The sequence below is a fragment of the Benincasa hispida genome, chromosome 11, assembly GCF_009727055.1.
Source record: "Benincasa hispida cultivar B227 chromosome 11, ASM972705v1, whole genome shotgun sequence".
NCBI lineage: Eukaryota > Viridiplantae > Streptophyta > Magnoliopsida > Cucurbitales > Cucurbitaceae > Benincasa > Benincasa hispida.
Genome location: NC_052359.1, coordinates 36498700 through 36517984, shown reverse-complemented (window position 1 = coordinate 36517984; position 19285 = coordinate 36498700). Strand labels below are relative to the sequence as shown.

Genomic DNA, 19285 nt, shown 5'->3' with positions numbered 1-19285 from the left:
CGTCAAAGGATCTGCCAAATTTTCATCAATCCATATATGATCCACTCTAACTGCACTAGTAGTGAGAAACTCTATAATGGTACTATGCTTACGACGTATTTATCGTCTCTTTTCGTTATAATAACGATTCGGAACTTTTGCGATTGTTGCAGAACTATCGCAATGGATCAATATGGCTGGTACCAACTTTCCCGTAAGGGAATCTCTGATAGCAAACTTCTAAGCCATCCTGCTTCTTCACTAACTGTCACTAGTGCTATCATTTCTGACTCCCTCATAGGTTGGGCTAAAATAGTATATTTCTTGGACTTCCAAGAGACAGCTCTGCCTGCTATATTAAAGATATAGCCACTTGTAGCCTTTGAAGCATCCGAGAGAAAGTTTTAGTCAGCATCGTTAAATTGTTTCAAGATAGCGAGAAACTTTTGACAATGTAATCCTAGGTTATGGGTTTTCTTCAAGTACCCCAACCTTTTCTATAGCATTCCAATGCTCTTTACTAGGTCTGCTTGTAAACCTAGAAAGTAATCCTACAACATAAGTTATGTCAGGCCTAGTGCAATCGACAACGTTTCTAAGACTGCCTATGATGCTCGCATACTCAGATTGATTAACACTGTCATCAGTGTTCTTGAACAACTTAACATTAGGGTCATAAGGAGTACAAGTTGGTTTATATTCAAAGTAATGATATTTCTTTATAACCTTTTCTACATAATGAGATTGATCTAAAGAAATTCCCTTTTCAGACCTAGTCACTTTTATGCCTAAGATTACACTTGCTTCTTTTAAGTCTTTTATGTCGAAGTTTGCACATAAAGTATATTTCACATCATTTATAACATGTAAGTTTGACCCAAAGATTAACAAACCATCTACATACAGACACAGAATAGTGTAAAGATTATTTTAAACCTTATGATAGATGCATTTGCACTTTTATTAACCTTGACACCTTTAGATAGGGTTAGGTTATCAAAATTTTCATGTCATTGCTTAGGAGCTTGTTTTAAACCATAGAGAGATTTGTCTAGTTTACAAAGTTTATTTTCTTGACCATGGACTACAAAACCCTCAGATTGTTCCATGTAAAACTCTTCTTCAAGTTCACCATTTAGGAAGGCGGTCTTTACATCCATCTGATGTACTACAAGGTTATAAAAGGCAGTGAGAGAGAACAGGACACGAATTGAGGTAATTCTAATGACAGGGGAGAAGGTGTCAAAGAAGTCTATGTTTTCTTTTTGTCTAAAGCCCTTTGCCACTAAACTGGCTTTAAACTTGTCAACTGTTCCATCAGTTCTAACTTTCTTCCTTAAATTCATTTTCACCCTATTGCCTTACAACCTGGGGGTAGATCTACTAAGTGTCAAGTCCTATTTGACTCAAAAGAGTCCATCTCATAATTTATGGCTTCTTGCCATAAGTTGGAATCTACTGAGGACAAGGCAACTTTTAGACCGTTGGGTTCTTCTTCTACATTATAGGTCTGGAAGTCATCCCCAACATCCTTGGTTGTTCTTGCACTTTTTTCTTCTAGGTTCTGGGTCGGTTTCCTCTGTAGAGGTAGGATTTCTAACTAAGGTTAGACTACTAGATCTTGAGCCCCCTATATTTCTCGATTTAAAAGAAAATCTATCCTCAAACAAGACTCAATGATAACTTGGTTTACTAGATCATAGAACCTATAGGCTTTTCTATTTATGGTATAACATATAGAAATGCACACATAGGCTCTACTAGTTAGCTTTCTTTTTTTAAGGTCTAGAATCCTTACGTAAGCTAGACAACCCCATGTTCTAAAATATGATATGTTTGATTTTTTATTCTTGTGGATTTCATAGGTTGAAGTTGCGTTTTTAGATTTTGGGTTTCTATTTAGGACATAACACACGGTAAGGATGATTTCACCCCACCAATAAGACGCAACTCCAAAACTAAGTAAAATAGCAACTACTAGCTGTCTGAGTCGTACTCATGTATTATTCCATGTGACTTAAAGAACTCATTAAAGTTGTCTGAGTCGTACTCAGTTCCTCTATCACTTTGAAATCTTTTATCCTTTTTATTAAATTGATTCTCTACTTCATATACAAACAATTTGAAGGCATCAAACACATCACTTTTGTTTTTCAGCAAATATACTAAAGTAAAACCAAAGCAGTCATCAATAAAAATAATAAAATATCTTTTACAGTTCCTAGTCAAGATGCATAAAATTCACATAAATCAGAATGAATTAAATCTTGAGGTTCAGAAATTCTAAGTACAGATTTATGTTCAGTTTTAGTAATTTTTAGCTTGACTACGATACTTGCATTTATCATTCATTCATAGATAACTTAGGTATCATTTCCAGCCTAACCATGTTACTAATTAATATCTTATTAACATGACATAATCTAGCATGCCAAACATTCATAGAACACAACATATACACATAAGATTTCATTTATTAAAGTCTAAATTTAGTCTGAACATCTCTCAGTTGCATACCCTTTCCCTACGAATACATTATTTTTGGCCAGGGTATATAAATTTGCCCCTATCGTTTGAGTAAATCCGATTTTGTTTTTGGAGGTAGCTCAAGACTAAGTTTTTTCTGATCTCCAACGTGTGCAGGACGTCCTTCAACATGAGGTTCTTCTCCGAGATAAACTTCAGCGCGACCTCGTCGATTCCAGCAACTTTCGTAGAGTGGTGATCCTTCAATAGAATATTCTTATCTTTAGTTTTAGTATAAGTTTTAAAGAGACTAAGGTCGTGACAGACATGGTGCGTAGCACCAGTGTCTATCCACTACCCTTAAGAACCACTGATCACATTTACTTATGTGATCATGGCAACTAACCGTTCTTCTATCAGGTTCGTCTGACCAGTAGGACGACGTTTATTCCTACAGTTCCTAGCCATGTGTCCAGATTTATTACAATTAAAGAAAATGAACTGTACCATTTCTTTTGAAGGGGGTTTCTACTTTTTATGTTGCTTCTAACTGCTGGAACAGCGATTCTGACCTTTTCTCTTTGTCCCCGATGATTTTTGGTCGGTTTTTTTCACGACAAAGGCGGATTTCCCAGGTATGATGTTCAACTTCTCCTTCTAGTCCTACTTCGGTGTTTCCTTCTTAATTCTTAGTCGGGTGATAAGACTCCCCAAGGAAAACTCCTTGGCCTTATGCTCAAGGTGTTCTTAAAATCCTTCCACAAATGGGGTAGTTTGTCAATAATAACAGCAACTTGGAATTATTTGTCTGGAGGCATACCTTCAGTTATTATCTCATGGGTTATCTTGTGAAGTTCATAGGATTGGACCTCCACAGATTTGTCATCTGTCATTTGGAACTTGAGGTAACGGTTGACAACATATTTCTTCGATCCGGCCTCCTCGGTGTCATACTTCTTTTGCAGGGCGTCACATACCTCCTTTGCTATCTTCATTGTGCTGTAGTAGTCATACAGGTCATCAGTCAAACCATTTGATATAAAATTCTTACATAAAAATCTTTCTCCTCCTTATCAACAACTTCTTTTATCTATTATTCAGTTGCTCTTCTATTGGGACAATTGGCTTACTCGTGGTACAAGCGTTGACAACTTTCTTGACAGTAAGAAAAAACAACATCTTTTGCTTCCACTATTTGAAGTTCGCTCTTTCAAACTGAAATGGACGGCTGAGGTCGGATTTTATAATGTCGTTTTGCTAGTGAGGGCCATTATAGAATTGGCAGATGAAATCGTCTTAAAACTATTGGAATGGCAACCTTCTAATGTTAAAACAAGACAACAATGAACGGTCAGGAAACAGTCGGGCAAAGAATGGAGCCTTCAAAATAGAAGCTCGTTACAGGCTGAGTTGTAGATCTTGCTCTCTTTAAGACGTTTCGTGGCTCTGCCCAACTGTGCAAGCAGATCAATGGTACTGCCATGTCGTCCCCAAGATAAAACAACCCAAAAAAGAAATCTTGATAAAAAATGCATCATTACCAACCGGAAACTCACACCTTCAAATCGATTTTCTCGAAGAAATGAAAAAAATGAAATGGAAGGTGATTAAGAGAGATTTCATTGCTAAATAAAAGATAAAAGAATGTTATGATCTGATTAAAAACGAGTCGAGAGTTGTGCCTTTTATAGGCATCGAACCCACAGAACGTGCGCGCGGAAGTCGACATAGGCAGAACACCAACGGCTAAGACCAAGTCTACTTTAATTAGGAATTTTGTTATAAATAATTAAAAAATATTGATTTTTATTAAAAAGACACACACACACGTCGTCCGCCTCGCCATGCCACTTCTATCTATCCGATCGACGAGACGGATGATGGCAGTGGCGCACATATGGGATTTCCACACACCCACATTAGTCTATCTCCTCAATCCCTCTAAAACATGGGTACTCCTTAGGGCCCAAACCCAAGGTCCAACTTGGGAGTATAAAAAGAAGCGTGCATTCCCCAACTTAACTAATGTGGGAGTCTCAAAAGCCAACTTTTTTTTAAAACTAAATTTTCACAACAATCCTCCACTTGAAAATTTAAAAACATAAGAAAAAACATTTTCCATCGAGCAGTTTCAGTCTATACAATACTATATGTAAACAAATGTGTCTTACGACTTTATCCTTTACATAGTGTAGATGATTAAGAATATACTAGAGTAACCCTTGGTTTTGAACTTTATATCTAACAACATCTCATACACAGTGTCATTAAGATGTAGTTCGAAAGCCCATGCTTTAAGGCCTAGCATGCATATCCCGATTTATTGATGCTCTAGAAAGTTTAAAAAAACTCCATAGAAAGTGGCCCCCACTTCAACATTCACATAGGTGAGTTTATCAAGAGTACTCCTATAGGTAGTATAGATCTCATTAAGAACTGAGTTTAACCTCTCTTACGCATCAGGATATCATGCTCAGACTCTATACCATAGGAATAGAACTCTGTGTTTGTTTTAGCACAATTCACTATATATCACGTGTGATAAGTTATTACCCATTGAACCTATTTCTTGGGATCTCCAGTTTATAGGTTGGATTTTCCTTACAGTGATTCTTTTTTCTATAGGCATGAGTCCCATTCTTTCTGAGGTTCTGAAAACCTTCTCTCTAGCCAGTCTTTTCGTCAAATCTTCATCAGCCCATATATGATCCACTTTAACTGCACCGGTAGTGAGAAACTTTCTAATGGTATTATGCTTACGGTATTTGTCGTCTCTTTCCATTGTAATAACAGTTCTAAACTTTTTTGATTGCTGCAGTACTTTCGCAATGGATCAATATGGCTGGTGTCGATTTTTTAAATAGGGAAATCTCTAATAGCAAACTTCTAAGCCAGCCTGCTTCATCACGAGTTGTCGCTACTGCTATCATATCTGACTCCATTATAGATTGGGCTAAAATAGTCTATTCCTTGGACTTCTAAAAGACAACTTTGCCTGCTACATTAAAGATATAACCACTTGTAGCCTTTGAATCATCCAAGAAGGAGTTCCGATCAGCATTTCTAAACCCTTCCAAGACAGGGGGAAACTTCTGATAATGTAATCCTAGGTTTTGGGTTTTCTTCAAGTACCTTATAACCCTTTCTATAGAATTCCAATACTCTTTACTAGGTCTGCTTATAAACCTACGAAGTAATCCTACAGCATAAGCTATGTCAAGCCTAGTGCAGTCGACAACGTTTTTAAGACTGCCTATGATGCTCGCATACTCAGATTGATTAACACTGTCATCAATGTTCTTGTACAACTTAACACTAGGATCATAAGGAGTACTAGTTGGTTTACATTCAAAGTAATTATATTTCTTTATAACCTTTTCTACATAATGAGATTGATCCAAAGAAATTCCCTTTTCAAACCTAATCACTTTTATGCCCAAGATTACACTTACTTCTCCTAAGTCTTTCATGTCGAAGTTTTCATATAATGTAGATTTCACATCATTTATGACATGTAATATCCTTGGCTTCTTGCCATAAGTTAGCATCTATTGAGCACAAGGTAGCTTTTAGATCATTGGGTTCTTCTTCTACATTATAGGTCTGGAAGCCATCCTCAATATCCTTTGCAATTCTAGCTCTTTTACTTCTTCTAGGTTCTGGGTCAGTTTCCTTTGTAGAGGTACGATTTCTAACTAGGGTTAGACTACTGGATTCTGAACCCCCACTATTTCTCGATTTAAAAGAAAATCTATCCTCAAACAAGTTGGCATCATTTGACTCAATGATAACTTGGTTTATTAGATCATAGAACCTATAGGCTTTATTATTTATGGCATAACCTATAAAAACACACTTATACGCTCTACTAGTTAGCTTTTACCTTTTAAGGTCTGGAATCCTTACATAGGCTAGACAACCCCATGTCTAAAATATGACATGTTTGGTTTTTTATTCTTGAGATTTTGTAGGTTGAAGTTGTGTTTTTAGACTTTGGGATTCTATGTAGGACATAACACACGGTTAGGATGATTTTACCCCACCAATAAGACGCAACTCCTAAACTAAATAAAATAGCAACTACTAGCTTAGTTAAAGTTTTGTTTTTCCTTTTGGCTTTTCCGTTCATTTCAGGAGAGTAAGGTGCAGTCTTTTCATGTATTATTCCATGTGAGTTAAAGAACTCAATAAAGCTACCTGAGTCGTACTCAGTTCATCTATCACTTTAAAGTCTTTTATCCTCTCTATTAAACTGATTCTCTACTTCAGATACAAATAATTTGAAGGCATCAAACGCATCATTTTTGTTTTTTAGCAAATATACAAAAGTAAAACCAGAGCAATCATCAATAAAATTAATAAAATATCTTTTACTATTCCTAGTCAAGATGCCATAAAATTCACATAAATCATAATGAATTAAATCTAGAGGTTCAGAAAGTACAAATTTATGTGGAGTTTTAGTAATTTTAGTCTGACTACAATACTCACATTTATCAAATTCATTCATGGATAACTTAGGTATTATTTCCATCTTAATCATGTTACTAATTAATTTCTTATTAACACGACACAATCTAACATGCCAAACATTCATAGAACACATCATATACATAGAAGATTTCATTTTATTAAGGTCTAAATTTAGTCTGAACATTACCTCGGTTGCATACTCTTTCCCTATGAATATATTCTTTTTTGTCAGGGCATATAAATCTGCCCCTATGGTTTGAGTAAATCTGGCATTGTTGAGGAGATAGCCCGAGATTAAGTTCTTTCTTATCTCCGACATGTGCAGGACGTCCTTCAACTTGAGGTTCTTCCCAGAGGTAAACTTCAACTCCATCTTGCCCGTTCTAGCAAATTTCATAGAGTGGTGATCCCCCAACAAAGTATTTTTATCCTTAGTTTTAGTATAAGTTTTAAAGAGACTAAGGTCATGATAGATATGGCACGTAGCACCAGTGTCTATCCACCACCCTTCAGTACCACCGATCACCTTTACTTCTGCGATCATAGGAACTAACGATTATTTTGTCAGGTTTTTCTGACTAGCAAGACGATGTCTATTCCTACAATTCCTAGCGATGTGTCCAGGTTTATTACAATTAAAGCAAAGGAACTGTATCGTTTCTCTTGAAGGGGGTTTCTACTTTTTTTGTTGATTCTAGTTGTTGGAACTACGGTTCTGGCCTTTTCTCTTTGTCCCCTTTGATTTTTGGTTAGGTTTTACTACGGCAAAGATGGATCTCCCAGGTATGACGTTAACCTCCTCCCTCTAGTCCTGCTTCCGGGTTTCGTCCTCAATCTTTAACCAGGTGATAAGACTCTCCAAGGAAAATTCCTTAGTCTTATGCCTCAAGGTGTTCTGAAAATCCTTCTTAAAGGGGGCAGTTTCTCAATAATAACAACAACCTGGAATTGTTCGTCTAGAGGCATACCTTCAGTTATTATCTCATGGGCTATCTTCTACAGTTCATAGGACTGGGCCCTTAGAGATTTGTCATCTTTCATCTGGAACTTGAGGAAATTGACAGCATATTTCTCGACCCAACCTCCTCGATGTTACCTTTTTTGCAGAGCATCCCAGACCTCATTTGTTGTCTTCATTGTGCTGTAGTAGTCATACAAATCATTAGTCAAACTATTTGATATAAAATTCTTACATAGAAAATCTTTCTCCTCCCAGTCAGCAACTTATTTCTCTATTGTTCAGTTGGATCTTCTACGGGACGATTGGCTTATTCGTGGTACAAACGTCGACAACTTTCTTGACGATAAGAAAAAACATCTTTTGCTTCCACCTTTGAAGTTTGGTCCTTCGAACTGAAATGGGCGGTTGAGGTTGGATGTCATAATGTCGTTGTTGGTAGTGAGGCCTATTACAAAATTGGTAGATGAAATCGTCTTAAAACTATTGGAAACGACAACCCTCTGACCTTGAAACAAGACAACAACGAACGATCAGGAAACAGCGGTCAGGAAAAGAATAAAACCTGCAATAGAAGCTCTTACAAGCTGATTCGCAGATCTCGCTCTCTTTTAGACGTTTCGCAGCTCTGTCCAAGTATGTAAGCAGATCAATGGTACTGCTACATCATCCCCAAGATAAAACAACCCAAAAAAGAAATCTCGATTGAAAATCTACCGTTACCAATCTGGAACTCACACCTTCAAACTGATTTGCTCGAAGAAACGAAATGGAAGGGGATTGAGAGAGATTACGTTGCTGAAGAGAAGAGAAGAGAATATTGTGATCTGATTGAAAACGAGTTGAGAGGTTGCCTTTTATAAGCCGCAAACCCAATTAGAAATTTTTTGATAAATATTAAAAAAATAATAATAAAGATAAGTTTTATTAAACACACACATACCCGCCTCGTCATGTCTACTCGGACGACGACGACACCCATGTGGAATTTTTCCGAACCCAAGGTCCAACTTGGGAGTATAAAAAGGAGAGTGCATTCCTCAACTTAACCAATGTGGGATTCTCAAAAGCCAACTTTCTTTTAAAATTCAATTTTCACCAACATAAACTAATTGAGAACACACCCCTAACATAGATCCATGCAAATAAGAAACGATAAATTTTTTGTTGGGCAAGCATTAAATTACCTTCCAAAAGGGTAACTTGAAGTCTCCAACTATAGAACCAAAAAAAACAAAAATAAACAAAAATAAAAAAAGCAAAACATTTCGACCTCGTTTGGTAACCATTTTTTTTTAAAAAAAAATTAAGCCTATAGACAATACTTCCATATCCAAATTTCTTCCTTTGTTATCTACTTTTCTCTCATGGTTTAAAAAACCAAGCCAAATTTTGAGAACTAAAAAAAGTAGCTTTCAAAAAGTTGTTTTTGTTTTTAAAATTTGACTAAGAATTTAACCATTATACTTAAAAAAGATACAAATTATTGTAAGAAATGTGGATAAAATCAGCTTAATTTTCACTAATAAAAACATCGACTTAATTTTCAAAAACAAAAACAAAAAATCAAGTGGTTACCAAACGGAGGCTTCATTAATATTAAAGAGGATGGAAATGTATTAAAAAGAATGGAAACATCATTGATCACTTTCAATCCTTTTGGCACTCTTTCTTCGATTATTGAAGGTTGTTAGATCTAGAGTGAGAATATCGATTTAATGGCAGTCGACGTAGAAGCGTAGAACAAAAAATAAAATCGAAAACATTATAATAAGTTCAAATTTCATACAAATAATATATGATCTGTACAATTCAATTTATGGTATAAGATAACGTAATTCAAAAAAAAAAAACTAAAACATTCAAAAATAAAGTTAAAATTGATACAAATAATGCCATGTTAGAAAAGAGATTTTCAAAAATAGAAAAATAAGTGAAACTATTTACACAAAATAACAAAACTTAATCTTCCCCCTTCTCAGTCTTCTTCTTCTTCTCTCTAATCCACACACTTTCTTCTTCTTCTTCGATCTAATCTTGGTCTCTCTCTCTAACTCACGCACTCTAATGTCCAGCAGCCACCACACTCATGCCCAACCGTCAAACCACAATGTGTTTGGGTCTACATGACAGATCTGGTTATACGTCACTGTCGGTGAGCCAATTTTCTCTCTCTTCCTCTAACTTAGATTTGTGTAGCTCAATCGTTGTTGCTGTCAATGCTACAGTTCATCGGTTTTTTGGCCGTTAGGGGTAAGATTTTATGTGTTTTGGGTTAATTTTATTTGGTTCTTGAACACCCATTAAGTTTTGATGTTAAAATTGATTTACCCATGAATTTGGATGCTAGATTTGAGTTTTATTGCTTCTAGATAGTTATGGTAAACATTATTATCAATATATAGACACTGATAGAAATCTACCAGCGTCTATCAGTGATAGAAACTGACACAACTGTATCATTGATAGACGCTGATAGAAGTCTATCAGCGATAGAAACTAATAGAAGTCTATCATTGATAGAGACGGATAGAAGTTTATAAGTATCTATCAATAATAGAAACTGATAGAAGCCTATCATTGATACTATCCGCTAGGGGTGTTCACGGGTTGGGTTGGTTTGAGTTGAAAGACTTTTTAGACCAACTCAATTGTTCGGGTTGTAAATTTCTTCACCCCAAATAACCCTTATTAAAAAATGACCGACCCAACCACATAAAATATTTGGGTAAAAATGAACCCGACGCAACCCAACCATGAAATATTTGGGTTGAGTTGTTCGGGTTAATTGGGTCATTTATTTAAAATTTTATTCTAAAAAGAAAAAAACGTAAATATGTAAAAATATAATTTAGTTATTTTCATATATTGAATTAAGATTAACAACTTCATTTCAATTTATATAGTGAAAATTTTCTTTCTAAAGTACAAAAAACTACTTTTAAAAGTTGTTGAACAATAAATTATTCAAAAAATATTGGAATTAAATAAAATTAAATCAATATATGTATAACTAATTGTGTATAAGTAACAAAATATATATATTATAATATAATATATATATTAAAGTTAATAATAAATTCGGATTGGTTCGAGTGAACTCATGAACCAATCCATCACATAAAATTTTAATTTATTTGAACCCAACCCAACCAAAATGAGTTGATAATCTAACTCAAACCGCACGAATTGAGCTGGGTTGATCGATTTTTTCGGGTCATCAGATTTTTTAATATCCCTACTAGTATCTGCACTAGAAACTGATACAAATCTATCACTATAGGCTCCGATAAAAGTCTATCAATGTTTTTTTCTATTTCTATAAATGATTTAATATTTTTATATCTGTGAAAATTTTTCAATTAGAAAAAACAAAAACGTATGTTTACTAATTGAGAAGAGAGAGTAAGAGAACTAGAGTGTAAGAGGGAAGAGGATAACTTGAGAAGAGAGCAGGAAACACAGTGAGAGAGCAAGAGAGATGCCAATCTGCACGCATAAATGTTTCATTTTGATAATTTCACTCAAATTTGATATCAACAAACGATAAAAAAAATCTCATTTTTAAAAAGCGAACAAATCTCATTGTTTCTCCCCAATTTAAGACATCAGTACAAAAAAACCCATATAATTTCATCTCTATACATCTTTTGGTTTTCCAGCAATTTTTGCCAGCATGCTCAGAAGGCAATTAGAACAAAAAATTCAATAACAGCGTTATCACAAATGTGAAACAAATGGAACACTTGCAACTTCAACCTTATGACGCATAAAGCCGCAGCATTTTATCTATACACTTTTAACTCTCAGAAACATGCTCTCTTGACAGAGCTTTCACACATGATCAACCACGAACATCTTCTCGACTCGGGCTTGAAGAGTCGAAGTGATAAACATAACATCCACACACACTTGAGATTGAAGATAGCACAAGGCACCCACGCACTTGGGAATGGAGCTAGCAGAAGACCAAACTATCCTCAATCAAGTGAAAGCAAGTAAATTAGGCAGAGCATATGCGAAAAGAGAATTTCCATGGAGGTTGAACCAAAAGGCAAACACTTTCCAGTCCCACAGCAGGAATGTGTCCCATGTGTTATGTTAGAAGAGATTTCCCTCTGTACATTCTTTAGCATTTACTACCCTCCTGATTCGCTGTCTTTCATATCCCTGTTCAAATCCTTACATGATTTCTCTTCATTATATTCAGGCTCGGACACTCCCATTGAAGAGCATTCCTCGAGTTGAAAATCTCTTTCATCAACCAACGATTTTATGCAAGAACATGGCCGCTCTTCAGCTTCTATATTAGGTCCAGGCTCAGGCATGGAGCAATATGGCAACTCCATAGATGATGGACCAAGAGGTTGTGCTCTCATTTGTACTGAACGTAGGAGCGCAGCCCTCCTCAGATCTGCTGAGTGACATATATCACTTGGAGATGATGGGAAACGGCCCTCAGAATCTGATCCACGTTGATGGGGCTGCAAGCTAGTGACAGGACTAGTAGAACATCCAAGTGAAGTATTGGTACCTGTTGAAGGAGTCACCCCACTGAATGGCCTCTGATATCTGTATGGAGAGACCGGGCTGGTAGGTACACTACTATCAGACTGCGTGGGAAATAAATTCGTGGATGTCTCACAAAACCGACAGTCATCTGAATCTTCTGACATAGGAGAATATTGCCAGGACATTTCTTCCCTGAGACGTAGTGTTAGAGAAAAAAGAAACATGGTTAAAATAGGAAATACCCAAACCATCTTTTAAGAATAATTACAATTTTAAACAAAGTACTAACCACAAATGTAATTCAAGACTCTTGGTGGCAGTGGGGAATTGATTTTCTACATAATTAGATTTAGTCGAAATGCATGTAATTTGGCCAAAACGGAAGGAATTAACATGCAATGAGGGGTAAATTTAAAACCAAAGAATAAGGGTTGCAGTAAAAGGTTTTGAAATTGCAGGAGGGTTGGAATAGCCGTACACTGCATCTCTTTGTTCTGCCTACAATGATCCTGCTACTAGGCTAGAAAGGGGAACACAGATGAGAACAAGAGATGCAATTCTTTTGTAATCTAGAAAACTTAACTAACTGTAAAGACAATTACAATTTCAGAAAAATAATGTTTTGATTCACCATTCTATCATAGTTTTTTCCATTACACTTTCCAACTACTGTTTAAATTTTTTAACAATCTTTTTAAAAAATAATAAAAATAAAATAAAAGGCTACCATTCATACGGCTTACAAAGAACAAAAAAATGGAGTTGAAGGCCTTTCACACTGTTACAGAGTAAATAAAAATGAATATCGATAGCAATAAATTCTCACTCTTTGAAATAAAATATTGTGAAAGTAGAAAATAAGACTAACATTTGTTGCACAATTAGAAGGAATACAGAAGTTTCTGGAAATATAACATTTCAATCAAGCTGAGAAGTTTATTATTATTCATGACAGAAACTGAAATATACGACCTCTTTTCCAACCAAAGTTTCTACTTTCATATTACAGCTTATAGAAGTATAAAGATACACTAACATACTTTCAACAGAACTAGCATACTTTCAACAACATACAGTGAACAATCAAGAGCATATTTCAACTTGTTATAAGAGATTGTACAGTTGCTCTAAAGGTGGGATGTCTAAATCACTGATAGGCCCCCAATGGTGAATGTGTATACATGTAGAAATAAGATGGGAAGTAAAGGCGTATGAGGGAACATTTTTTTTTTTTTTTTCTGTTATTTGTGAGCCCCTCTCTAGGAATACTGTTAATTAGGGGGGAACTTGAGGTATTGAGGAAGGATATATACCGTTTTGTTGTGAGGGGTGGGTATCATTTGTATTTGGGTTCTCTACGAGAATTGGGAGAGAATGGGGAGCTCTTGAATCTCTCTGAGAGCCTTGGAGATATAGTAGGACTATTAGTAGAACATTAGTATGGTTATTAGAAGGGACATATTAGTAACAGGTAGCACGTTTGTTAAGCTTTTAGTTATAAATAGAGGGAGTGGGGTTGAGAGGAGGAGGTGAAGAATTTCGTGGGATTTCCTTTGGGGGAATTTGGAGGAAGAGTAGCCCTCTCAAAAGGCTATGTTAGATTGTAACTTCTTTGGATATTGCAATATAAATCAATCTTTTAGTGTTCTTTGTTCTTCTCGAGTGTTTTTGTTAGGTGAACCTAACAAATACCAATTTGTTATGTTACCACCTAACAAGAACACTCAAGAACAACAAAGAGCAATAAAGAGCACTAAGAGATAGAAATATATATTGCAATATCAATGCAGAAACTACAATATAACATAGCCTTTCGAGAGAGCTACTCTCTCCACAATTCCCCAAAGGAAATCCTTCAAAATTCTTCACTCTCCTCTCAACCCTACTCTCTCTATTTTTTATTTTTTATTTTTTATTTTTATGAGGGACGAATCCGAGCGACAAAAGGTTGAATCTTAGTGGATCGTGGCAGCAAGGCCACTCTATAACTTGCAATACCCTGTCACGGCAGCAATCCTGAATCTCAGTGGATCATAGCAGCAACCTTACTCCCTCTATTTATAACTAAAAGCCTTAACAAACTTACTGCCTATTAACTAATATGCTCCTTCTAATAACCATACTAATGTTCTACTAATAATCATTCTACATCTCTAACAAGGGCTCTCACATTGTCCCTCACTGTTGTTGATAAATAAACTTAGGTCTAAAAATTTCGGTACAGTTGTTTCTGGTATTGGAAGAAAAAATTTCAGAGGCAGGTGTGAAGCAGTCGAAGTTTGAGCCTAAAATGGATTTCTATTTCACTAAAGTGAAAGGCCTAAAATGGATGGGGGGTATAGATCTCCAATTTGCGCTATTATGGGAAGAGATGAAGGCGATTATGAAAAGAATGGAAGATTGGATGAATTTGGAGAAAGGATTAGGTTCTTCAAAGAGAACGATAATAGAGGGAAACGAACGATGGAAGAGGAATCGATTAGACCGATGAATGAGGGGCAAGAGAAGAATTCTTCAAGCAAGGGAGAAATAAGCACACCTTGTAATCAGTAGGTTCCTTTCTTCAATATGCATATGAGGAAATTAGAGATCCCTATTTTTAATGAAATCAAAAGGTTGGTGCATGAAATGCTTGCAATAGGGTTGATTCAAACAAGTTGTAGTTCATTTTCTAGCCCAGTGTTGGTGAAAAAGAAAGATGGCAATTGCCCTTTTTGTGTGGATTACAAAGCCTTAAATCAAGTTACAGTCCCAGACAAGTATCCCATCCCAATTGTTGATGAGTTAGTTGATGAATTGTTTGGCACCTCCATTTTTTCTAAAATAGATCTCAAGCCTAGGTATAATCAGATTCGGATGCGTTCCTTGGATATCCACAAAACAACATGTCAAACTCATGAAGGCTACTATGAGTTTTTGGTAATGCCCTTTAGACTCCATAATGCGCCATCAACATTCCAGTCGATTATCAATTATATCACAGTTATAGCCTTATCCCAAGCTCGAATCCACGTAGGGAGGCTATGTAAGTCCTACCAATGATTACCTTGGGACAGGCAATCTCCTCCTCTTGACCTACCTTTACCCTAGCAATCCGACAGAGGGCGATGTTCAAGGACAGGTGTCCAAGTCCACCAATGGTTGGGCTCCTGTTGATGTAGCAAATTGACTGATTGATCACTTTGCCCACATCGACAAAATGGCCTATGGAAACAACATAGAGCAAGATCCCCTCCTTAGTCACATCCATGAGGCGTGTGACTGGCAGAAGTCTAGTGCAAATGAATGCATGCCAGGCTCTATTAGAGATGGAGAGGTCAATCCCTCTAAATCGATAGTCTCACCCCTGTGGATCTCCCATGGGGCATTGGGCCTATAGAGAGCCCTAATGATGTGCTTTCAATCAACTTGTTTATATAAGAAGAAGTGAAATGCACTTGACGGCAGAGCCGCAAACAAAGGAGTAGTGGATCCATCCACAATGCCGATAGAATTCCTTGACAATGGGCACAATGGCATTATCCAGATGTCTGACAAACTCAACACATCCTCTGCACTCGATCTTAGCAAGAAGATGCAGATGAAGTTCCGCATCAGGAGCTGGGCCCCTCTCAAGAACAATCGTCATTGCCATGATGAATCGGGAGTACCTAAATAGAAGCATCCATGTCCCATAATTTGAGTGTCATACCTTATGCTAGAAGAACTACCCCCTCCTCGCCTAGGTCTTTTGGAACTCTTATTGAAAATCTAAAGGTTTAAGCGCACAACTCTAGCACCAAAATGAAACTCAGGTCAAAATTGTTTTTCCTCTCTCAAAATCTACCCTAAACTCTCACCACCCCCAACCTAGAACAACAAAATCTCAAGAAATTCAACAAATGTCATCCAAAATCATCCAACACTTGGTACCCTTTCCCCCAATTCAACACAACACCACCAAACAGAGTAAACAAACAACATAGCAAAGCGAATATCTCAAAAACAACTTAAGTCAAGCAAAAATTAGGAAAGATTTACTTTCCACAACCGAAAATACTAAACCCACCAAAATGGGTGAAACCCCACAAAAAAATAGTTTGGAAATTGAGGGAAATGGGCAAGGGGACCTTTGATTGGAAGAGAATCAAAAAAATTTTAGAAGAGATTGAAGAAAAATGGTAGGACGGGGGGGTTGTGTAACTATTATCTTGCTTTCCTGTGAATCGACCCGGTCTTGCTACTAATACTACCCAGTGGTAATAGTACTAGTTGGACTGATCTGTATTATAAAATGTATATGATTGTGAGAACCTTTGACAAGTTCTTGCACACCAGATAGGCCCAATTGTGAATGTGCATACACGCAGGCTGTAGGCATAAGATGAGAAGTAAGGGCGCGTGAGGGAACACTGTTTGTTATTTGGGCCCCTCTAGGAATACTGTTAGTTGGGGGGACCTGGAGGTATTGAGGAAGGATATATACACTTCTTCAATTCACATATAAGGTAGATAGGATACCCTCTAGCTAAAGGAATCCAGAAAGACTACTTTAAAGTTTGGAACTGTGGGTGTGTTGTTGAGCAAATTACATCTAAAAATGAAATGTTGGCATCAAACTTTCTAACAAAGCTTGGTAAACTTTTTATTTACAGTGTTAAAGGAAAGTCATAGTTTCAGAGGAAAACTCTATCTTCAAAACACTAAACAAAGAATCAAGCAAGAATTTTGTTTCAGAATTCCCACCCACAAAGGCACCACAGACGCATTTCAAAAGTACATGATTTGTTACATTGGAGATTTTCAATTTCTTCCAGTAACATCCACTTGTTTCCGCAATCTAACACAGCCAGGCCGCAAAGTACTTGTAAACTTCTATGTACTAAAATTATTATTCGTATACAGGACAGTCAGTTAAAACTTTGTAGGAATAAATTCTACTACCTTTGATAAAGCATGGACTCTGACCTTGCAGGGGAATCCATGAGATTCTCTGAAAGGGGGTCCCCAACCGTCAATCCATTCAAACTAGAAGCCATTATCTGTGCAAGATCATCAACAAAGAAGGGATGTAGATTAGGAGGAAATTTTGCATCCAAGAACGGCAAATAGGCAATACACATAAATGACGCAAACTTAAAGAGCAGAATTGGACCCCAAATGAAGAAACGCCATGAAGACTCTCATACCCTAAATGCGGAAATTGCAAGTGCAACTTACATACCGATAGCTTTTCTGGATTAAAACAAAATGTCTAAAAGCAAAAAAAGTTTCAGATGACCTAACAGTAAATTGAGGGCAAAAAAGGGTACCTCACTGAGGTAACGTTTATGAGAGTGGAAATTGTCGAGATAAACTTCATCGTCGGGATCTCTGGCTCTCTTCCCGCTCGGAGATGGCGTAGAAGACGAAGACGGCGGCGGCGCCGAGTTCGATTCGACGCCCATCAGGGAAACTTCAACAGTTTTTCGAGCAAGAAATTGAAGCAAAAAGCAGGAATTCAACGATCATTTAGATTGCCGAAGAGGATAATTTTAGCAATTTTTAGAAACTGGAATCACCGAAACAAGTTTTGGATTGTAGAAGATGAACGACAACGGAAGCTTTTTCTTTGGCTTTTCCTTTTTTCGGGACTCTCCTTGGAATTTTTCCCAAAAACAGCTTCAATTTTATTATTTCAAACTTTAGTTGCGGATTTTTATAAAAGGTTCAACTATTTCAAACTTTAATTCTTAGTTCAAGCTATTATTTAAAACTTTAATTTCATTTATAGATTCATAAGTTAGGGAGAATAGTTGAAATTGTGTTTTTTTTTTCCCGTTGCCTAATAATAATAATTAATGGTAACCATTTAGATTTCCCTTTTAAAAATAGTGTTTATTTTCACACATGAATTTCATAATTCCTATCCCTTCTTAGCTAATTTCAAATTTTTAAAAATTAATTTCTTAAAAACTAAGTCTCGTGGAGTAACTATTTGATTTTTTATTTTTGTTTTTAAAAATCAAGCATATTTCATCTACATTTCTTATAATGATTTGTATCTTTTTTAAGTATAATTATTGAATTCATAGTCAAATTCTAAAAACAAAATCAACTTTTTGAAAGTTACTTTTTTAGTTCTCAAACTTTGGCTTGATTTTTTAAACCATAGGTTTAATTTTAAAAAAACAAAATAGTGGCAAATTAAACCCCCTCTATTATAAAGGATGTGAGTCCCCTTAGTTTTTCCAATGTGGGATTCTCAACATGCCCCCCAATCACAATTTTTTCTTATTGGACCAACATCACCCGTTGGGGTTCCATCTAAAAACCAACTGGCAATGAAAGAAGTAACCCATCTATTTTATAAAGAGNCCATCTATTTTATAAAGAGTGTGAGTCCCCTTGGTTTTTCCAATGTGGGATTCTCAGCACCCCCCCCCCCAACATAAAGTAACCCTAATTAAAGAAGATCTATTTTAATTACAAAATTGCTACAAGTCTTTATTTACATAAATGCCTTCAATCTAAAACACTTAAAATGAGTCATTTTCAACCGTATATCAATTGTCTATCAAATAAGTATCAACAGTGTATCAAGTATATTAGGTGTATACTGGTAGTTCAAACGTATCAAAGGTATTAAGTGTATCAAGTATATATCAATAGTGTATGTGTATCAAGTGCATATCAAGTGTATATAGGGTGTATCAGGTATATTCAAACTTTTTTGACGTTTTGTGGGTTGGGTTTGTTTTTTGGCATTTTTGCAAAAGTAATAAGTATAGGTTATGGGCCTAATTTTTATAACTTAATTTGCCAAATATGCAAGAAGCCCTTTAAAAAACACTTTCAATCCTATTACAACATGATTGAAGTTAAACCTGGCTAAAATATAGATCCAATTGAAAAAATTATTCAACAATAATGTGTACA

General features: G+C 36.1%; 1 protein-coding gene across 1 annotated transcript; it reads right to left on the bottom strand.

The window, feature by feature from the left end:
- Positions 1 to 11405: 11405 nt before the first annotated feature.
- Positions 11406 to 18068, bottom strand: LOC120090942. The gene is made up of 3 exons (XM_039048642.1): positions 17680 to 18068; positions 17312 to 17409; positions 11406 to 12580 (listed from the first exon to the last, which is right to left on the bottom strand). Exons 1-3 carry the CDS (start codon positions 17812 to 17814, stop codon positions 12016 to 12018), a joined length of 798 nt encoding a protein of 265 aa, XP_038904570.1. The 5' UTR covers positions 17815 to 18068; the 3' UTR covers positions 11406 to 12015.
- Positions 18069 to 19285: the final 1217 nt, after the last annotated feature.